Genomic DNA, 23,627 nt, shown 5'->3' on the forward strand with positions numbered 1-23,627 from the left:
AGATTTGGAGATGTGGCACCCTAAGACTCCGCATTCCCAACAAGGCTACAGAGGCAACACACTCAACAAGTCCTCTGAAGCCTGAAACAGTGTTTTAGAAGGTGTCTTTAGTCCAGAAACTGTGATCTGGTGTTTTGTATATAACTTAACAATAAAACAAAAATGTACACAGTGCAGTCAAAGTGAAAACACCCTTTGGCTTGGCATGGGCTCCATTTCACAGGTGCTTTTCTGCCACTAGTTGTTCCCTGAATTAATCTAAAGCTCAAGAAAACCCACATCAAGCCACTTAGATAGGGAAAACAAGTTAACTGGGTCCTTTCCTTGGTCTTCTCCTGTGGGTTCCTGCAGGCTCGTGCAGAAACTTGCCTCCTTCCTACAGCTGAGCTCTTTGCATGGGCTTCAACACAGCACTTAGCTTTCCTGGGTGGGACTTTTTCAAGGAACTTAGCCATCCCAATTGTTAGGTATCATGGCATGATTCATCTGGAGACTTTTACAGTTCAGACATATCCCACTCAACCAGTCACCCAGGCTGTCTTGATAGTCTAGCCAATATAGTCAATGGAGGCAAGGCCATGATTCACCTCATCCCAAAGCAGACATCTAAAATGGGCAAATGAATCGTGCCCTACAAGTGCCTGTTTCTCTCCACTGACTGATTACAAAAGCAGGCTGGGGTGAGCAGATCAACTAGAGATGTCCATGTTGCAGACATCAGAAAGTAGGTGACATGAACACAGTTCCTGGTCAATGTGAGCTGCCTGCCTCCCTCTTTTAAAGCAATGGAAAGAGAGAGGCTCTTCTGGAGGGCAGTTCATGCTACTTATCCTCCCTCCCTGGGGTAGGATGAATTGCCCTTTAATACGAGGTGAGATTAATCTTCTCCCAAAGTGCAGCTGAAGTGGAAAGAGGCACTTAAGTTTAGGAAATCAGCTGAAAACTCTTTGCTTTCCCAGGCACCTTCTACCTTGCTCATCTAAATTTCATTTACTGGGCAATGTCTTGGAGGGCACATTCTTGGCTGAGCTGATTATCTTGGTTCTAGACTCCTACGAAGAGTCATTTGGAATCCAGAAATGGATGTCCCTATGTCTCACTTACCTGGAAAGGATTGATTTGTAAAGCCTAGTCTACGCACACTTAGTAAAGCCACTGAGTTCAGCCTAAAATCCCCTGGTACCTGACCATCTGAATGTCCATCTTCTTTTCACTTCTTCCCCTCTTGACCAGGTACCCACCAGGAAAGGAGCTAATTGACTGCAAGTACCCTTCTCCCATAAAAAGGACAGACATTTTAAAACAATTTTTGTCCTAGCCTAGGGAAGTGCTAAAGTCAAGCTAATTTTCTTCTGAACTCCAGCAATGATAGAATTCTTGTACTTTTTTTTCTAGTGAGAGCAAAAGAGAGTTAAGGCATAGTCCCTGACTGCCCTGTTGATAATTCAAACACACCAGGCTGTTCCCAAATGAAAACCACATAGCAAAAATGAACGTAAACAGAAATACACACTGCCCAGGCAGGTTTCTCTTTGTCATTAATTCTGAGCAGAAAAGTCAATCAAGAGATTTAATTAGAAGAAAAGGAAATTATACTCTAAAAATCCCTTCAGTTTTAGTAATCAAGGTTATTATTAGAAGCACCAGTAAAAACACTTTAAAAATCTATATAATTAGCTACATATCTGCTGATCTCTCTGCATAGCTGACTTGTTTGTCTCTAAGGCTTCCACCAACATAATGGTTCATGGACACTCCTTTCAACAGACTTCCATTTGACTGAGCACAGAATTTGCACTCAAGTTTTGTTGGTGGGGTTTTTTTTTAATTTCACTCTCCTCACTTTAACCAAAGCAATTTACAGATTGATGATCAAAGCAGGCTCTCCGTATCATTGTGACAGTATAGCAAAGCTGGCATTGTTTTGTCAAAATACAGCCCTACTTCTGAAAATTTCCGAATTGAAACTGGTGTGAAAGTCAAGTGAAAATGTGCTAAACTAATATCCAGAAGGACACTGGCAGACATTTTAATAATTTTTTTTTAAAACACTTCAACCTGATTAGAAAGCCCCAGTATAAAGCTTTGCAAAGCATATGCTGGGATTAAGCAGTTGTAGAAATACTTTGCTAAAGTGTCTTTTCTAGATGATACTTTCAGGGATGTTACCAATATGCCAACCTTGCATGCACCTATGCATGAATGTTTCTAGTACCATGAGTACCATTGATCACATGGGGCAATAACATTGACATTGGATGCATATTAAGCCATAGGAGAGTTTTTCCCCAGGTTGCTTCTATTCCAGCAGGGCTATATTTCCATCCCCTTTCCTCTACAGTACAGGAAATTTAACTGCTTACGAAAGCATCATGGAGTAGTGACTTTAAGTAGCTCTCCTGCAGCATTTAGCTCGGAGTTGAGTTTTCTAGGTTTTCTCAAGGTCCAAACTGCTTGAGTCTTTAGGCTCAGTTTCAGTGCACAGAAGTTACCTGCTAAGGTTCAAATATATAGGGGACACTGCTGAACTGTATGATGGTTGTCAATTTTTGGTGTTCCCCTTCCAAAGACTTGGAGCGTGGTTTCTTCTACTGTTGGTGTTATTACTTTATGTAGCTCTGAAAGTGCTTTTCACTCTCTAATCCCTGGGCTTCCTCAGCTGCCAAAATTTCCTATAAAACCTACCTGCTCTTTTACAGGTGTACTTGGCTTTCAAAGAAAGAAATACGGTTTTGACCCTCTGGTTGCAAAGGAAACTAATTGTATGAGCTGAGCATCTTTGGGAAGAAGCAGCACAATGATGGATTAAGGCTTTGAGATGATGAAGAAAAGGGAAAGAAGATATTAGAGTTGCTTGCCTAGTTGGGCCTGTAGGGAACTTCAGGAGAGAGATGATGTTGTTTTGGGGCGGGATGACAGTGGAAAGGACGTTTTCTGGAGAGGGGAATGCAGAGGAACTGAAGATGTTGATTTTCTGTCCCCATTCTTGTGAAACAAGTACAAAGGTGAAAGCCAGCCTGACAGCATCTCTTTTTCCTTGGGTTTTTTTTCCAGGTCCTTGGCAATTGGTCACCAGTATTCCTCCCTGGGGACTCAACCCATCCTCTGCGGGAGCATCCCAGGACTGGTACCCAAGCAGCTACGCTTCTGTCGGAACTATGTGGAGATCATGCCCAGCGTAGCAGAAGGGGTGAAGATTGGGATCCAGGAGTGCCAACACCAATTTCGAGGGAGAAGGTGGAACTGCACGACCGTCAATGACAGCTTAGCCATCTTTGGGCCCGTGCTAGATAAAGGTAAGTGCAGTGCTACGGGTTTGACAACAGGAACATCCATGATGGAGTAGCAGCAGAGATCTTGAGAAATCTACTGTGAACTCATTTGCTTGTGATAATGTGCCATGTAAAATGGGCTGCTGGAGACAGGACTTGAGCTTGATAAAGGAGACATTTGACACAGGCAGGGAAAATTTTGTTGGCCCAGGACCTCATCCAAGCAGTTCAAACTTGACCCAGAAGGTCTTTTGTAGAGACAAGAAGATAATTAAGCCTTGTCATAGGGATAGCAAGTAAATCTGTGCCTCCCCAGTGTAAGGAGGGTGGTTACTTACCACCGCCATTGTACAGTCAACATCCAGTCACAGGTAACCACTATTTCTACCTTAAATCTCTACTGGAATTGTATAAGTGACCCAGAGAACCGGGAAGTGCCCCATTCAGCAGTGCACAGAGAGTAGGGTCATCTCTGACCCTGCTCAGAGCAGGAGGTTGGACCAGAGACCTCCCAGGGTACCTTTCAACATGAATTATCCTATAATCCTGTGCCCCTTGGGAGGAACACAAAGGATTATTGTGTTTTCAGTGGTCAAGCTGGATGTCTGGCTCCTTTTCTGAGCCCATGGCATTTCATGCCACATTTTCAGCTCTCTCGATGATTGCAGAAGGGAAATGATGGGTTGTTGGGGATGGTTCCTAGGGGCTGGACTTATGAGATACCATCAGTTTTGATACCGTAATGGGATACAATGAAGATCAAAGGCATGAGGAAATCACCATCAATTAATGGTTCTGTTTTCACTAGTTACGAACGTGGCAAATTAAGACAGGGTGGTAATTCAAGCCACTAATTCTGACACAGCACCCATTGATATAAGTGGGAGCTCTTATTTGCCCTAAGTTGTTGAATGCAGTGGGATTTAAGCACTTGGCTAACTCTGAGTATCTGGTCTTTTCCCCTATAAGTTGGCAGGAGCCTATTTTAGCCCGTAAGAACTGTTTTATCCTTCTTTGCCTTTGCAGCATGCCTTTTAAAATCCAGCATGCTCCTGCTGGTCTCAGTAAGTCTGGGTCAAGTCTGCCTTTCCCTTTAGCACAGAGGGGTTCACCCAAGAGGCAGACTCACTTTACATTTGATTCCTGCCCAGATGGTAAGTCCGGGTGCCCTGTGCAGAGCTGTGCAGGAATATGGCTGCTTTCTCTTAGGAGAGTACCAGCAGAAGAGGCTTGGGAATTCTTTCTTTCTTCTTTCCTTCCTTCCTTCCTTTCTCTCTTTCTTCCTTCCTTCCTTCCATTCTTTCTTTTTTCGTTTTGCAAAAGAGAAACAGTTACAGGTTCCTGACAGTCTGAGAGTTGGAATTACTTTGTCTAGAATAGTGGAATAGCACCATTTGAGCTCATATGAGGAGAAGAGGGAGCATCTGAGATAGTTTCAGGGAATTTCTTGAGTTGGTGTACATAGCTGACCTACAGCCACGTTGGGGCCCGTTCTTCCAGTGCTTGCCATCTGGAGATAGGGGGTTGGTTTGTTTTTCCCCTGCTGCATTACTTAGAAGAGACCTGGGCATTTCCTCTTGCGTGAATTTTGAAAAATAGGGCAGCCAAGAGAGAGCAAAGCCTTGATTTGTATCATGGCAGGCCCTCCACCAGCCAGAACAGGGACTTTACATGCACCTAGCAGGAGAAGGGGTGGTTTCAGCTGGTGGGGTTATCCCGTTAGAGCTGGGGAGCTGAGGCACTGTATTAATGCTGGTGTCACTATTTGGGTTTAGCAGTGAGAGATCACCCCAAAATAATTACACCTGTAAGATCTGCAGTGTGGTGCACTTAAGCCCGTATCAAAGTATCATACCACAATATTTTGCATGCAATTAAAACACCAGTTCTGGGTACATCAGTCCTGGGTGACTATAGCAGTTGAATTAGGCCAGCACAGCCAAACTGAATATTTTTCCCATAGGCCCAATCCCAGCGTGATTTACCCAAGAGCATTCACTGGGCACAGGCAGTAAGTGAAGCAGATAACCCAATGCCCTTGCCTCGCCACAAGGCTGGATGTCCTTAAGGACACATGGAGCACCTTGCGCTCCCAGATGCTCTCGAACTAGACACTCCACATCTCCTCTAGCAATTATACCAGGTGCATGAGGAAAGTGATCCTCACCTCCTTGCCGACCAAAGAAGCCCCAATCCCACAAGCTGCCAAATGCTCTTATCTCACAACGGAGTCGACATGAAGGGTCTGTCCCTGCTTGAGACTGCAGGCTTTCGGTAGCCGGGCTCAGGGAGGGAAAGAAGGCTGGGACGATTTCATAACTGAAGAATGTTGTTCCTTGAGGGAGAATCAAACCACCCTTCAGTTTTGCTTCACCTACAGCAGGAGGGGGGAGAAAAAAAACAGCTCAGTCGCATTCTTGTGCGGCAGATCCCCCAGGGTAGGAACATATTTGAGCTCCTACCCAGAAAGAGAGAAGGAGAAAAGGAGAGAAAGAAAGCAAGCAAGCAAAACTCTACTTTGCAGCTTGAATTTTAAGTCACCCAAGATCTAACTGCAGCTTATCATCTGAGTCAATAGGGACCCCGTCCTCCTTCAGCACAAACCAGCACAGTCACTAAAGCAACTCCCTTTTGCCTTACACGACTATCTGCAACTCTTTCATTGAAAAGGACCGATTTTAATGCCTTCAGGAAATACTTTCTAGGCCCCGATCTCACTGAGGCTGCCTCACTGTCTGGGCTGCCCTTGCTGCTTTGGTATCTCATTGCTAATTCAGGGCTAGGCTTGAGCTGTGATTCAGCGGTGCCAAACTGTCACCAGACTCTGGTCCCATTAAGAGCCATATTCCGATATCTCGTCTAAAACTGGACTCTTTTTCCCCATCAGCTTGTTTATGAAAAGAAATCCCAATTGTTTTAGCTACAACTATATTTATGTAGGGTTTTTTTTTTACATTTCCATAGCCAGGCCTAATGAATCAAATATTAAACAGCAATGGTATTCATGAGCCCAGCTACAAGGGAATAGTGATGTTCAGTGGATCCAGACCTGCTGCTATTTGGAGGCAATACTTGACAGACTTGACCCTATGTCCCTCTAGCTCTTCATATGTCACTCAGGACATACGAAGAACAGAAGTCCCCCATCCCATCCAGCTATTCAATTACTCAGTTTTACCTGTCATTAACTATGGAATAAATGTTCCTTATTCAAAAGGAACAGAGTCACCTTCCTCACTGTGCTGTGTCACCTGCATGGGGAATGATTCAGGCATTAACAGGAGGTGAGATTGCGGGGCTGTTGGAAGAGGGTTTTCTCCTCCTTTGTGGTCTTGAGAGCATATGAGCAGCTGGGCAGCTCCATGGAGAAACATTCAGATAGGTGCCACTGTTGGATGTTTCTTCCAAAGGGCTAGGAAATAGGTGGCTCAGGTACCCTAAACTATTGGGAATGCAAAGAACAGGATGCCTATATAGGAAAAAAAGAAAGTGAGCCTGATCTCTTCCCCTCTACCTAAACCTGCCTATCTGTCTATCAGTCATATATAACAGGCTACAGTTAATGTAATTTCTAGTTTCCCAGAAGTTCAAATCTCAAGTTCAAACCTCTAGTAGGACAGTGGAAAGAACTCCTCACTTGAACTTTTCTAACAGAGTAATTTCTAGAGGAAAAAAATTGTTCTCATTTGTTTCTTTGGGACTGATACGGTTACTTCACCTGCATCGTGTGAAGAAGTGGGACAGAACATGGCCATAGCCACACGAGCTTAAGTGATCACCTTAGCCACAGCTCATGCCCAGCCACTTCCTGGAGAGGTCTGGCAGTTTGTAAGGCAGTTGCCATATCTTTTGGTTTCCCAAGGACAAGATTTTTGAGTTGCCTTTAAAAATATACTGGATAAAACTTTGGAGGATGTAGTAGAGGGACATGCCATCACTGGCAACAGAAAATGAACTGTGCAACCTAACAGGCATTTTCCATCTCAGACTTAAGTGGCATTTAGTAGGAATTGTGTCTTTCGCCCTGTTTTTAATATTTATGGACTGAAGATGCTGTTCATGTTTAAGTTGTGGTGCATTTTCTAGTCTCTCAACACCATGTGAACTCTCTTTGAAACTCCTCTGGGCAGAAATATGAACTGATCTCAAGAGAAGTAATACAATAAAAACTTATCATGGGCCTGTCACTTTAAAGGACCTCAGCACATAATTAAGTCAAAATAAAAGTTTCCTCCCTCTCCTCCCCCCATTCAATAAAAGTAAATTACCTCAAACTATTTAAGCCCCCGGTTCGTTTAAATTTAAAAAGGGAGCCCTTGTCTATCTATTTCTTTCACTCACTCCTACCTCCTTCTGCTAAAGACTGGCTGGGGCTTTAAACCTGCCAGCTGGACTGAGAAATGGTTAATAGTTATTGTGGAGGAGCAGCTTTTAATGAACTATTGAAGAATGATACATTGATGGAGTAATGGGAGTTTAAGTCGCTCTGTAATGAAACAGGTTCTCAGCGCGGACCCATTGTGGTGTAAATACGGCACGTCTCTCCCACTGTTTGGTCAGGACTAAATAGCAGAGGCCAGAGGGGGGTCAGCTTATGGGGTCTCCGCTTTAGTTAATCAATCTGATTGGATTAGGGTCACTGCGATCCCTAATAATGTCAAAGGTTACGCCAAACTGGATTAAATGCTTTGTTGGAGAGGGCTCAGATTCTTTCAGCTTTCGCCGACGGGGCTTGTTTATTAGAGTTTAACACTCGTGCAACCTTGGGAAGCCACGCCGTCCCTTTTTGTACGTCGGGGCGTTTGCTGGCGTGCGAGGGGGTTTGAACGAGCCGGGGCGGGTGCGCGCGCGTCCTGTTGCTTTGTCAAGTGTCTGCGCCCGTCGGATGTGCCCTCTGAGGACATATATCAAATTCCCCACTGGACAAATGAGAGCCTAATGGGTGATGCAGAGGCTCAGAGGCATAAATTCATTCCGGAAATAATTGTTGGCCGTCGACCCTGCTAGAAGGCAAATGACGAGAGCCACAAAAGCGGTGGAGTGACCCTCTGTTCGTGCCCCCCTGGGTTAACCCCGTTCCTGTCCAGCAAAGAGATGTTCTTTTTGATACAGCTCCTGTTTGTGCAGTTACCAGGATGAGCATGCAATGAAGTACAGAGTATTTGAGACCACTGGATTGCTTCATTATCAAACCGGGTAGAAGTCTTGCCTTCCAGCACTTCCAACTCAAATCAAGGTGGAATGGGATGGGATGGGATGGGGTGGTATCTACCTGTCATCTTATCCAGGGAGACCATGAAGCCTAAAGAATTACTATTGCCTTCGCTCATGATGTTCCTGTCAGATGACACTGTCCTATAGACATGGCAGAGTGTCCTTCAGAAAATGATACCAAACAATCTCTTTGAAGGCCACTTGGCAATGGAAAGGGACAGCAATAATAGTGTGTTATTGGTAGAGATATGAGATCTCTGGATCTCAGATGCCTGTTTCCTTCCCGCAGTAGAGCGCACACTGCATGTTTACAGCCTGCCAAGACTGTCAGATTACCCAAGCAGACTTCTTGCATGATGCAGACTGGAGAATTTCACCTCAAGACTTCTGGAATGAAACCAAAATCTGGATTTGACTATGATATCTGTTCCCAAAGGACACCTTGCCTTGACATACCAGCAAGAAATAGACAATCTATCTACCTCCCCTTTTACAGGTCTCCTCATTTCTAATGCGACATGGCTCCGGTGTTTACAATCAGCCACTATATCTTTCTTTGCTAGATTCAGAATCACTCTTCTAGAACAGAGCATTTTCTTTGCTAATTACACTTTATAAAAAGTTAAAATTGAGGCCTGCAGAAGAGCAGTGGGTCAGCAAAAGTTTGGGTCCGTGATGTCAGACGGCGAGACAGGTCGAGGGGGTTCCATTTGATGCTGGGGTCCTCTGGGGCATGATTCATCTGATGTATTCTAGACAGTTAGGATTAAATTATTCACACTCTGAAGTTTCTACATCTCTCCATCAATCACTGAGGGAATCCAGGGAGACCGGCTCTTGATGAGAAGACTCCTGCTCCCAGGGACCACATGAAGGGCAGAGCAAGCATTTGTCTAGCTCATGAGAGATGTGGGATTCAAGTCACATCCAGTTTCATATGGGATGCTGAGCACTGTTACCTTTGCAGCTAGTCTAATTTTGGACTCTAGACCTTTTGGGGATAAGCCCCATGTCTTGTCTCTCTCAAGAAAGCCAAAACAGCTGTGTTCATGGGTTGACTTTTTTGTCCCTATTACTATTGTGGGTGAGAAAGCTTACCTTTTCTCTAGCAAAATCCACATGAGTTTTTCCCCGGGTTTAGCAAGAACGGAACAAGACTTTTAAAATCAGTTATAGTACCTCGGAGACACAAGTCTCCTCTGTATTTTTTTCTTGCTGTGTCGTAACAATATCGCTCCACAGGCTCTCTGATAGGCCTGATCTCATCTACCAAAGTTAGATGTCAAAGTCTGAGCTAGTCACCCCAGGCTTCCTTTGTAGTCAGTGGAGAGCAATCGGCATCTCCAGAGAGCAATTCATCTGACCTATCTTAGACACCTATCTCAGGATAACATGAATCATACCAAGATGTTTATTTCTCTCCATTGACTATAGAGGGAGCCTAGGGCTACAGGCTCAGACTTCCATGTGTACTTCTTCGAGGCCCAGTTCGGGGGCAAATAGTTCCCACCCCCCATCTTTCTCCTGTTCGAAAGCAGTCCTGACATCCAGGCTCTGTTGGAGAGGCCATTTTACTAATGTAAGAACATAGCACTGAAAAGGATCTCCTGGACTGCCGAATACAGTCCTTGCTATTTCAGGCATAATACCATCTCATAATGTCTTGCATGATTTAAAATTAATGTGTTTAGCAGACCTCATCATATTTTCCTGATGGCATTCTGGCATCTCAGTTGTCTCTGTGCCAAATGCTTCCCCCCCTTTCCCTGCTCTAGATCAGACTTCTCCACTTCTGCAATAAAGTAAGGCATGAGCAGAAAGCCACAAGATACTGATCCATCCAGGAGGTTAGTTACATGTAGGAGGTACTCTCTGCTCTCTCATGAAACTCTTCCCAAGAGGATCTGATTTCCAACCACACCCCGTCTACCTCTCCGCTAATGGCAATTTGGGCAGCTGCCCTGGTATCAACAACGGAGATCTACAAACTCTACCCTGTAACTATGGGGAAGGAAACTGGAAGGATCAGGATTGAAAATGTGACTATGCAAGCTCCACTCAGCCGTCAAGATGCATAAATACTGTAGGCCAGACATTTGCCAATGCTGCTGAGAAAAAGACTGGCAGATCCTGGCTCAAGACAGAAGCATCAGTTGTGTTTAGTGTCAGTGTAAATTGAGCTCGGAGCTGGGGATTACCGCAGGGGATTAGACAGTCATAAGTGCCAATATATCGCTGCACTGCCTGAGTCCATGTTCCAGCCCACAGGTACAGAACAGCCCATATTCATGGTTGCAGCATTTCTGAACTGGCTTTTAAGTAGCTAGCTCGGTACAGGCAGCAGCACTGGAGAGGAAATGCAGTTTGGGGAGGTCTAGATGAGCTGTAGCCACATCTCTGGTTTGTTGCCCACATCAGTACTGGGAGATTAGCAGCTTCCACTGAGCCTTGGCAAGATCTGCAAGTTGCAATGGCAGCAAACAGAGATGCTGAGGAAACTTGCCAACGTGTTAGTCCCTCAGCCTTTAGGAGCAGGATACCAATAAGGTGGTAGAGGAGCTCCTTCTCTTACTGCTGGAGCTGTTGGTAGGGCCAGGTCACCATCAGAAGGGGTCACTTCAGCCTCTTGTGACTTCGGAGGTGTTCAAGGCCGAGCACTGGGCAGCCCTGTGGCTGTAGGGCCAGTAGGGTTGCACTCAGAAGACAAAGGCTAGCATCACATCTGGCTGCATCTGCTTCTCCATCCCCAATGCAACTGGAGGTTGCACGTGGCCTGGGTTTGGTGGGCTCAAGTGTAGCCTGGGTTTCTTAGCGAGAGGCCCTGACCTCATCACCTCTCCACCTGCAAAGGGATCCCGGGATAAAGATCTGGCTCTCGTGCATCTGTACAGTTCTTTGGAGATGAGACAGCCCATGTAAACAGCTGTAAACAGCCAACACCCAGACGCAGGCTGCAGACCTGCAGTGATGGTGAAAAGGAAATGGCAGCAACGCCAGGAGCCGATCCTCTTTGCTTTCTGTGCTCCCTCTACCTCCCACTGCACCAACCCTCATCTGTCAGCCCTGACATGGAGATTTTTCTGGCGACTAAAACATTAGACGGGGGATCAGGGAGGGGAGAAGGAACAAGACAGCCCGTGGCTACAAAACCGGTGGCGTCTCTCCCGGCGGCGGGAGGCACTGGAAACTTCTGCCTCGGGCAGCGTGCACAATGCGACGGGCTGGCAGGGAGCGGGCTGCGCGGAGTTATAGATTTATTTCCTTCCCCCTCCCCTCCCCTTCCTCCCCTTTCCCTGCTGGGTACATTGCATTCCCCAACTGGGCTCAGGCTGGTTGCAACAAGGAGCTCCCTCTGCCGCATCCCAGAGTGCCAAGTCCAAGCGTGGGAGCTAGTCCTAGACAAAAGGGAACAGTAGAGGGAGCTGATTAGCATCCCTTTGTCCCGGGAGAATCCCGGCCCCAAATGGGCCCTCGGCACACAACAGGCGGCACAAACACACACACACGCATGGACGGGAGCCAGGGAGGGAAACGGGGACGGCGGAGCCTTGGTCGCCTTTATCCAAGCCCTGGGGGGAAGGGGGACGCGGTGGGTTTCACCCCTAGGCATCGCTGTGGGATGGGTCCTGAACCGGGGTGCACCGTCCGCAAGGGTGGTTTTCGCTGGTTGAGGAGCTAGACATGCGTCTGCCCGCGCTCCTATGTACCAAACAACCAAAACAAGCAAAGTCTTCTGACAAAGAGGAATCCAAGCTCGTGAATGTGGCTTTTCTTCCCTGTGAGATGTGTTATGAGCTGGCAGTGCTGAATAGATGCACGGATTTTAAGGCCAGAAGGGGCTGTGGGATCATCTGGTTGGATTCCTGTATAAGAAACAGAGAATTTCTTCCTATTCCTCCCCAAGCAGATATGACAGGGCAGCAAGAGGAAAAACAGGGCGTATAAAGACGCCCTGCATGGTTCCTTCTGCACTGTGGGCTTGCACGGCAGGGGAACGGGGCTGTCTCCTGCAGGGCAGACAGGGCAGACAAACGAGGCACTTTTCACAAGAGAGAGATTAGCGTGCTCCCTGCTAAGGTCTGCTGCAGGAGGAAACGTGCACCTTGACGGATCGACTTCTCTCGTACCCTGCTCCCTCAGGCCCATCTTTCAGGGAGCACCTCCTTCAAAGGAAGGACTCATCATCCAGGAAGATCCATAGGATTAACAAAGAGGAAGGGGTCAACCACCAGGAGAGGGAATGGTTCAAAAGGATTGTTATGACTGTGTTTGGATTTCTGTTGTGCATGTGAACGATGTGCTCATAGGAATGATTAGGGAACAGTTGACTTAAGACTGAGTAGCGAGGACAAAGCAGGACTAAGAGGAAAGCAGACTTTTGGGGGCTCCAAAGTCTTGGGAGATGCAAAGTCACAGAATCAGAGAGCTTCATGGGAGGTGAAGTAAGTAGGGAATGCCACCACTCCAGGATAGACAGGGGTGCAGCACAGAATTGGCTTGTTTTTTTTAAAAAACAGCATGAGATGGGTGAAGCCAAGGTAGCTGAGGACTGTGTGAAGTAGACGCCAAGACATGAAGCAGGGAAGTGTATGGGGTACCATCTCCTGCTCACCTTCAATGTGCTCCCATGGGTCACTCAGATGCTTCTGGAGAGCGTTGCCTACAGCAGATTACTGTAAGATGGGTCCATAAAAGAGGGCTATAGAAATGATACAGTATGGATATGCTTTAGGGAAGGACTTGAAGGAAACTGTCAAGGCTTTGTTTTGGTTTGGGCAGGCTTTTTTAGGAAGTAAAAAGGTGGCATTATGAACCTCAGGGAGGCTCTGAAGCCTTGGCTGTAGGTGACCCTAAAACCTGATGGTTTTAGCACAGACAGAAAGCCAGAGAGCCCACCAGGTCCTGGGAAACACAGAGCTGACCACATGGCTTGAGGTGGAACTCAAGAGTGGGTGGAGCAATGAAGAGTGTCTTTCACTTTTTATTTCATCTTTACTCACCTTACCCTTCCTAGAGAAGAAAAACAGTTTACAAAGCATGTTATTCAGCTGGCCTCTCCAGACCCAGCCTGGACCAGTGACGGGGAGCAAGGCAGAAAAGAGAGGTTCTGGTCTGGCTCTGCTTTTGGCTGTGATGGAGACAGTGGAGCAGGTCCTCCTTTCTCTGCATCTCCACTTCCCACGGAGCGCACCACAGAAATGACTGGATACTTCAAAGAGAATGATACCAAAGTAGGTCATATGTAGGGCCCTGCAGCTCTTGCAACATAATTTAGGTAGTTTTATTGGCCTACTTATGACTGTTGCTCTCAAGTTTGATCGACGGGGCAGTAATGCTTCATGGAACGCTTCCTGGTAGGCTGCAGTTTGTTGACTAAGCATCTGGCACAATTTCCTCTCCATTATTTCCAGGTGCTAAATCACATTAAATGATAGCTAATAATTATGGTTTATCCTTTCCTAATCATGCTACTTTCCCAGGGAAGCTGTTGCCACAGGGATGTTGTGGGAGTGTGAATGGGTGGGGAGGGCACAAGGAGATATTTCTGTTCACCCGGAGCCATAAAAAAGTTGGAGACCCCTTAGGCTAGGCACGCAGGATCCAGCCTAGGAGATATTATATCTTGTCAAAAATGTATTTATTTATTTTCTGGGCCAGTTTTCCATCAGAAAAGGCAGCTGCATCAAAATGGAGATGTTTGCAGGACCCTCTCAATTTAAAGGCAAAAATGCAGAGCTTTGGCTTTCTTGGGTTTTTTTGCACATTTCAGATAGTTTCATTTGAGTTCTTAAAAAGAAGCCATTTTACTTCTTTTTATTTTGAACGTGATCTTATGTCAAAATAGAAAGTCATTAAACTATCAAAGAAGCACACTGCTGGACCTTTAATATTTTATAGAATATTGGAGTGTTTTGATATTATTGGAGCTGAATGATTTTATCTTGTCAAGCAAAAAAATTCTGACATTAACAAGATAAAATACTTCAACAGCCAAAAATATCTTTTTTTCCCAGTCTCTTATCACATGGAAAAATTCAGACTCTCATATTTTCCATCTGATTTTCAACTCTTAAAAATAAAACAAAACAGAATTTCCCATAATATCGTAATTTGATTTTTTGGCCCTCATTACTAGCCTTAGGCATGACATACTCTCCAAACTCCTCCATCCTGACAGGCTGCCTAAATCCAGATTAACTGAGAGCGAAGTTATTAGCAGTGCTCTCCTAAGGACCCCTCTAAATTCATAAAGCAGCCTTACAGCTCTATAAAATGAGGGCTGTAACAGATAGGCCCCAAATCCATGACTTATCCTCCCCTGTTATAAACACGGAGTTCTATCATGAAGATGCTCCAACAGGAAATTGCACAGATTCTTCTTAGAGAAGAAACAAAAGGTGGAAAAGTATTTTAGTGCTGTTGGTTTTGGGGGAGAAAGATGTTTCTGTTCATACAACATTTTCAGGCTGCTTTTCTAACTGCATTTTGGATATAGATTCCTTGACAGATTAATTTGAAGACATAGATGTATCCTGAGAGAGGTAGATGGGAGCTCTGTGGAGCATGGCCAGTCTATGTTAGATGTTCAGTCTGTGTCCAGCACAGCGGCACTCTGGTGAGATTTGTAATTGAAATATCATCTGTGCCCAGCATCTAAAATGAAGAATATTCTCTGTATTTAGCTCACCTGAGCACAGTGTCTTCTCAATCAAAAGTTAATGTGCATATCACTTGCACCTGAACACGTCAGAGATGACCTAGGGAGCTTCTGAAGGCAAGACCCTGGCAAATAATAGGTTTTGTAAAGTTCTGCTTTATTAATTGTAACCCTGGTCCAAACACATCCCCATATCATTGATCCCTGCGGACTAGGAAAGAGTTGAAGGGGATACAAATGTCTTATCATAAAATACTTTATACTTCCATTGAGCAAGACAATGGAGTCTTGCCTTCTTGTGTTGGTTCTCAAGAGGCCAGATGGACACTGAAGTTTTTGAACTTCTCAGCCAGCAGAAAAGCACCATCTTGGTTTTCAGTTCCATGTTTCCAATGTTAGTCTGAAGGCTTCAGGAACTATATCAAATAATCAATAATCAATATGTAAGAATAATCAAATATAAGAATTAAAAACTCTCCCTAAGACCTCCTCACTTCAACCAAAGCCAACCACTAACCTTCAGAATATTCCTGTCCCATCAGTCATTAATATACTTTTGTTCATTATTCATGTTAAGGTTACTGTGACTTCCCTGAAATCTTTAACTCAACTTGACATAAAGCCAGCGTTTTTTCAAAAAGAACAGAGAAAGAAAAGTGAAAAAGGTGTTTGTTTTGTGGATTTTTTTTTTAAAGGTATCCAAACATATCTCCATGTTTAACCTGTCTTTTCATGTAGATACTTTATAAATGGATGATACTCTGCTTGAATAGCTATGCTTACCATTCAAACTCTGGCACAGGCCTCATACACTAGTGCTGGCTACAAAATAATAGTCATTCAAAGTCTGCAGAGTAGGACAGATGCAATTTAAAAATATATGTATCAGCATTACAGCTCTACTGGAAAAGAGGCTGTAATCACCGGTGTTGCAACCCAGTGAGGTCACTGCGTCAAGCACTCTGAACTATTAACTACACATATTTGCCTATTTTATGGGGTTGACCACTAATGGGGTTGACCAAAAGCTGGAAGTATGTTGGGCTTTTCTTTCTAGGGCTGAGTCTTCTGATATTTAGGAGGCTGTGGAGCTGACTGCTAGTTTGTTAATCCAGGGCTGCACTTTCTCTTGTGCAGCTTACGCCTGCTGATGTTTTAGACTTTTCTTTGGTTCCATCAACCCTGCCAGAAAAAGGGTGTTCTTAATTCAGACCAGGCAACTGAGCCAGGTAGTCTGGCTTAAAATAACAGAAGAGCTAAACTTGGAACTGATTGGGATCAGACACCTTGGGATGAACCCCAGTGCGGGATGGTGGATCTTCTTCACTCTATGAGCTACACGTGGTGTACATCAGAAAGTCCAGGGTAGTGGTGTACCAGGACTACCTCAGAAGATGACGGTGGCTCCTCTGGAGCTGGCCTGGGCAAGCAAGCCACATCCCAGAGTAATACAGCCCAGCGATACTGGGCTTCTTGCCCCCACGCAACATAGCCCTACTGCTAACCACATGCCATAGCCAGGGTAAAGAACCATATGCAAAACATTGGAGAGCCACATGTGATTCAGGAGCTGCTGGGAAGCCACTCCTGCCCTAACAGCTTGAACTTAAGCTACTCACCCAAGCTAATACCCAAACCCGCCTTGAACTTAAGCTACTCATCTGAACTAATACATAAACTGCCTTGCCTTAAAAACTGTTTTAACCTGACTTAGCCAACTGAGGTTAACCAGCCCGGGTGAAGTATGTGTCTTCTTTGTGTAGGGCTTACTGGCTGGGAGTTCTTCATTTCTGTGCTTGATCTCTAAGCAGCTCTGTGAGACTGCGGGAATCTGCAGATCATGGACATTTAGATTCTTAAATTAAATGTATTTACTCAACGGGACTTTGAGCTTCAGAGACTGACATGTTGCACTTGGCATTAAAATAAGGGTAAACACAGGTCCTAAAATTCGAAGAATCCCTGCCAGTTCCTCACCAAAATCTCTCCTCTCTAAATGAGACCACATCTCCAGGCTGAAGTGGAAACCCATTCTCAGCTCTGTTTTGTTCAGTTCCTGAGCTCTCTGCAGGCTTCCACCAATCCCCAAAATTAGCACCAAAGTTAATGGTGATGCCCATAGTGCTTATGCTTATCCAGAATAGAAGACCAAACATGCAGGTTAGAAGAAAAGCATACCAAAATCTTCACCATAGCCAAGAAACATAGCAGAAAAATCACACATATTCAAGAAAGCCAAGAGGATGGCAAGGCCCAGGAGTGATTTATGGGCAGGACATAACATTTCTTACCAGCAATAGCATTGCTCCATTGCAGGATGGGATTGGGCAGTGTATGGGTGACCTAACTTCAGCAGCTCCAACTGGCTGACTGCCTTTCACACCAGGAGGTCCAGCACTGTCCATAACACCTGAGCCCAATCGCTGGTCACCGGTGACATACCCAGCGTGGGAGCCGTGGCTGAATTTCTGAAGAGTAATGCTCAGCTCAAGGGCAACAACGTGGTCTCCAGGAATAAGCCAGGAACCAAACCTGATTTCCTATAGCCCACTGACAGCTTTCCACCCTCCCCAGTTTATACCCATTGTCAGCACATGCAAAGTCTCCATATCCTATTGCCAGTTGCTTAATCCATTCCTTCCCGCCCCACCGTCAATACAATAATACCCCACTGAGGAGACCCACCCACCAGGAAATCCTCCCTTAACACCCTGTAAAGGAGCAGCCAGATTTATCTCTGCCGCTGTTCTGGAAAACTAAATGAGGACTCATCTGTTCTAATCCCCTCTTAGGTTTCAAGATGAGGCCTGCGTTCACATATTAGCATATCTAACAGCTCCTACGTGTGCATTGCAAGGCTACTGCTCCATGGAGGTAAATCACGTACCAGCACATACTTCAGGTACCCTACTATCTCCCTCTGAAGACGTAAATACTGAGCCTTTGCAACAACCTCGTAACAATGCCTGAAATGAAGACTAGGGTTAAATGGGCTTGGAGATCTCCATAAAGAGCAAATCTCATGACTCATCCACAGCCTCCTGCTAGAGAGTTTGGGGACCACTCCTTACATGTGTGCCCAGGCGGCCAAGAAGGCCAATGGCATCCCGGCCTGTATCAGAACTAGTGTGGCCAGCAGGAGGAGGGAGGTGATCGTGCCCCTGTACTCAGCCCTGCTGAGGCCGCACCTCGAATCCTGTGTTCAGTTTTGGGCCCCTCACTCCAAGAAGGACACTGAGGTGCTGGAGCGTGTCCAGAGAAGGGCAACGAAGCTGGGGAAGGGCCTGGAGCACAAGTCTGATGAGGAGCGGCTGAGGGAACTGGGGCTGTTTAGCCTGGAGAAGAGGAGGCTGAGGGGAGACCTCATCGCGCTCTACAACTCCCTGAAAGGAGGTTGTAGCGAGGTGGGGGTTGGTCTCTTCTCCCAAGTAACAAGCGATAGGATGAGAGGAAATGGCCTCAAGTTGCGCCAGGGGAGGTTTAGATTGGACATTAGGAAAAACTTCTTCACTGAAAGAGTGGTCAGGCCTTGGAACAGGCTGCCCAGGGAAGTGGTGGAGTCACCATCCCTGGAAGTATGTAAAAGACGTGTAGATGAGGTGCTTAGGGACATGGTTTAGTGGGCATGGTGGTGTTGGGTTGACGGTTGGACTGGATGATCTCAGAGGTCTTTTCCAACCTTAATGATTCTATGATTCTATGATTCTATGTGATGTACAGCATTTCCATCGGCCTCACTTTTGGCATGGCAGCTGTTTCTTCCTTGGTGTGGATAGGAAACAGGCACTCCAGTTTGAGGAAAATTCTGAGATTTCTACAGCTTCTTTGGGCTTGCACTGGAATGACAGTGAGGCCTTTCAAGACTTTCACAAGCCTGTAGGTAGATGTCAGCCGTGGAGCAGCTGAAGGTTTGGGGTGAAGGTGTCAGCTTGGGATGTGGGTGACTGAACATTTTGGTTGTTGCTGTTCTTGAGGCTTTGCTGCTTCATGCTGAAAGTCTTAAGTTTGTTAGCTCTGACAGTGCTAGGGAGCACAAGTTTTCATGGCTTGTGGCGGACAGCAGGAGGCTGGGAAGGGGTAGGGAGGCCAAGGACCACCATCAGCACTGACTGGTGTGGCATCCCGTTGTGAGTCACACAAGACTTTTGTGTCCTCACTGTTATACCACCCACTGTGCACTGCGCACAACACAGCCAGCCTTGTTGTGGGGAGTTGTCCTGGGGAGACTTTTGAACTGAACCACTATTACACAGTTACCTGAAATTGCTGGAGACTGGACTTTCTGACCAAGGTTGTGAATCAGGTCTGGATGATGCTAAACTGAAGACTGGGTGGTTTCATCTCAGCCTTTTCCCAAGACCCAAACCAAGTTGGTCCTCTTAGGATAAACAAATTCAAATGTTTGCTGTGGTTTTTTGGGCCATGGCTTCCATCTAACTCCTTCATTTTGGTAGTCCCTGCCTATCTGGAAGCGGGAAATACTAATATATCCACTAAGCTCCTGAATGACGTTGTCCACTGAGAGACTTGTTGGGCCATGTAATATGCAAGCCCAAGAGTTTTTACTCCCAGCTAACTTGGGAGAAGCATCTATTTGGAGGGATGCATTTTCAGGCCCATAACCGTCAGAAACTTCGTTGTGCCAGCGCAAATCCCAATTCCCCTTTCCATACTGAGTCCTGCAAGCCTTTTGCTGGCAAGTCTGGAACTGCACTGAAGACCTGAGCCATTTGCATGATTAAAGGTTGAAGGACCAAGCTGATTAGAAAGATTCAGCAAATTCTCCAATCAGAGCATTAGCACAGATCCACTAGGTGAGGAGCTGGCTCTGGGTACGTAGTTGGCTTCTGCTCAGAGTAACTTCCACTGGTTTCCACCGAGAGCTGGAAGTTCTCAGCTTCTCTCAGGATTGATCTCTGCACCTGCAGAGCAAATGCCTGTAAATATTGTTGTGGTTTTGGTGGCTTTTTCTTTATAATATCAAAACCTGCTGCTTTGATTAGAGATGGGGGGAAAAATCTGACAGTATTTTCTGGCATTTAGTCCCTAATTGGCATATTCCCTTTGGGTATTTAAAAAAAAAATATTAAATTGGCCCAGATATTTTTTTTATGAATAACACTTTAATTAAATTTTTACATATTAAATGTACATCAATCGAAATAGTTAGACAAATAGCATGAGTGTTAGTCATGTATAAGCAAAGGGATGAATCAGTCGAAGACTGAATATGTTACAACAGCCTCTCCCTCCGAGGGCACATGTGAGATGCTGAAAGGCAAGGGAAATTACCATGAGAGATGGAAGCGAGTGAGAAGAAGGAGCACAGAAAAAAAGGCCAGGAGAAAGGCGAGGTACCCAGTGGGATTAATAACGTAAGGGGCTCCCTCGCTTACGCGGGCGTGAGTCATGGAGTCAAGGGACCTGAGCTCCATTCCACTCATCTGCTACGCAACTTCACAGCGTTACTTTGTTTTCCTCTCTTCCTTGCACTTCCGTCTCCTCCTTTGGTTTGCCCAGGTTAATTTGACACTTTCTTCTCCACGTCCACCTCAGTGGCAGCCGGGAGACTGGGGCTAGACTGTAAGGTCTAACGGTAAGGGTAGTGAAGCACGAGGTTGGATTGCCTGGGGAAGGGGTGGGAGCTCCGACCTGGGAGGTTTTCGAGAACAGGTTAGACAAACATCTGTCAGGGATAGCTTAGGCAGAGTGGATCCTGCCTTTGGGCAGAAGGGTGCGAGGTCCAAGTTTGATATCTATGATTTTAAGGTTTTCTGGAGCAGGGGCTGAGCCTGCCAGTGCATCTAGAGATACGAGGTTGGATTGCCTGGGGAAGGGGTGGGAGCTCCGACCTGGGAGGTTTTCGAGAACAGGTTAGACAAACATCTGTCAGGGATAGCTTAGGCAGAGTGGATCCTGCCTTTGGGCAGAAGGGTGCGAGGTCCAAGTTTGATATCTATGATTTTAAGGTTTTCTGGAGCAGGGGCTGAGCCTGCCAGTGCATCTAGAGATCAGTTTCATGCAAACTAACAAGAAGTGAGATGTCTCATTAGAAAAAGTAAGCTTTTTGGAGGAAAAAATACTCCTATACCAAGATGCACCCCTAATTACGCTAGCTTCACTCTTCTGCCACTTCCACTGAATTAGATAACGGTTATTCTGATTTACACCAGGCCAAGAGGAGAATCAGGCCCCATGTTGTTCTGCTGATAGCCAAAATATATTTTTTTACTTTACCCAATTTATTCAGTAACTGATTTTCAAAGACATTTCCTAAGGGTTCTTGGTTGTTCTTTTTTTCTTTTCTGCACTTCACATATCATCTATCCCCACTCGTTACATAGGGCAGCAGCAGCGTTGGCACCGAGGGAGCTTACATTTAACAGAAAGAGAGGAATCTTCAGCAGCGCCCATCCCAAGAGACTGCAGGATGCGTAGCTTTGATTTTGTTGCTTTAAGATAGGCAGGGATGAAAGCGATGTGCACTGTCAGTAAACCCTAAAGGTACTGGGTTCCTCCAGCAGTTTGGCAAATGCCTTCCACTCCCACTAAAGTCACCGAAGACAGAGTAGGCAGAACAGGTCATCACCCTTCCTCCCCCCCAAATTAATATGCTGGATAAGGAGCCGTGAGTTGTTCCCACCAACTCTGGAGTGCACACACCCACAGCCGTGGGGTGTGGATGCTCTTTAAGAACCTGTAGCAGAACAGCAGATGCAAAATCAGGAATAACATCATGTCCAGTCGTCCAATATGAAGGCAGGGCTGACATAAGAGCAAACAGGCATTTGGTGAATTAAAAGCAGCAAGAAGGAGAAGTATAAGCTGGAATTGCAAGGTTTTTTTCCAATCAGGTTGGCAAAGCTCTGGAAAAGCCTCACAACGTGAAAGAGAAGAAGCAAAAATACTGTAATGACATAGAGCCTGAGGAAGGGAATGCTTCATCAAAGGAAATGTTATCATTCGGCTTAAAATGGGTGAACCCAAAGACAGAGATCGAAGCTGAATCAAAACCCACAGCACCTGCCTCTTCTTCCCACTCGCTCACAGCCCCTGTCTCTCTTCAGAGAGACTCTAGTCCCTACCTGGAGGTTATTCACATTCTGGGTGCCCATCGTTTTCCTTGCCTGGGAGGGTAAAACCCATGTGCAGCTCAGACTGGAAGAGATCATCTCCATAGGAGAGAGCATCTCTGCACACTTCCAGCTCCGCTCGCCACGAAGGCTGACGAGTGTATGGCACGGGGCTGGGCGAGAAACCTGCATCTCTGTAATTAGGTAGGTGGGCGTTATTCGAGCTTAAGAAACCTGGGCAAAATAAGGTAAGCATAAGATTAATGAAATTGGCTTGTCTTATGAATATAAATGATGACCGGTTGAGAAAGTTGTCTGGAGGTGTTTGGTATCCTTCGCTTCTACAGCAGTTTGGTTTTTTTTTTTTGAGGTCAAGGAGCTATCTTACGCTGCAACAACTGTGCTGCAGTTCTGATTATTGGAGGGATCATGTAGCAGCAGGAAAACTGAGTCTTGACAACATCTATCCACAATTTTGAAATTGTTTTGGGGTCACTGGTTCAAAAATCTGCGTGGCTCAGTGATTTCTCAGAAGAGAAATCATCATGTCTGAGAGCTTCTTGGTGGGCATCAGAAAACCCAGACCATTCTCCTAATGCAGGCTGGATGTTCCAGTTGAAGACAGCTCACTCCTTGAACTGGTTCCTCATCCCTGCAGTAAGAGCACGTGGCGCTTGCCCACACCGCAGGATGAGAACTGCATGTCAGCGCTTCACCAGTGTGGGCACAGGCATGTGGGTGGACAGTTGCCCATGACAAGTAGCCCATTCTCATTGGCGGGGGCAAGGTAGACACTGTTTGTGTGTGTGAGAGCTTCTCTGTTTTAAATCACAAGTAGATACAAGTTATGGCTATTTTATTGTTGATATTATTATTATTAAACCCCTATCTATGATTTGACGGTGAAGCTGATAGAAAACTTCATTTATCTCATTTCTGTGGTCTTATATTCACCAAGAACTCAACCTCTTTGCCTTATTCTGGGTGTGACAGATTGCCAGGTGGACTCCTAGCCAAGTATTCACCTTGCATGTTTTTGCTCAGCTTCTCAAATCAAACTGATAACATTTTCAGTTCAGCAGAATGACAGGTTAACTCTTTGTGGCAGCTAAAATGAATGGTTATTAGGACATACATGCAGCAGAAGGTGAGGTCTACTTTGAAAGCATTGTGGTGCAGATCCTTTTCTTCAATTTTTAAGTACTAGGACTCATTTCTCCATGTCTGGGACCAATAGAAGGCTGATCACCAGTTCACAGACTTGTCTTATCCATAGTGTCTTATCCATGGATGGGTTCTGACCTTATTTTCCACTTTTGCTGTTGTGACTATTCTGATTGTGTCTTCCTAGGATTGAAAGATTTAAAGGAATGCTTCTTAGAACATGACTGTTGGTCATAAGAGTTTCTG

At 45.6% G+C, this 23,627-nt stretch overlaps 1 protein-coding gene across 1 annotated transcript in view; it reads left to right on the forward strand.

Annotated features, from left to right (window-relative positions):
* Positions 1 to 2,829: 2,829 nt before the first annotated feature.
* The window catches only part of LOC104072784 (protein Wnt-3a), a 39,796-nt gene continuing 18,998 nt past the window's right edge, over positions 2,830 to 23,627 (forward strand). Inside the window, exon 1 of the mRNA XM_009572355.1 lies at positions 2,830 to 3,296. Coding sequence (XP_009570650.1) covers positions 3,170 to 3,296 — 127 coding nt within the window. The 5' untranslated portion in view covers positions 2,830 to 3,169. The remainder of the gene's footprint in view (positions 3,297 to 23,627) is intronic.

The sequence above is a fragment of the Fulmarus glacialis genome, unplaced genomic scaffold (genome assembly GCF_000690835.1).
Source record: "Fulmarus glacialis isolate BGI_N327 unplaced genomic scaffold, ASM69083v1 scaffold752, whole genome shotgun sequence".
NCBI lineage: Eukaryota > Metazoa > Chordata > Aves > Procellariiformes > Procellariidae > Fulmarus > Fulmarus glacialis.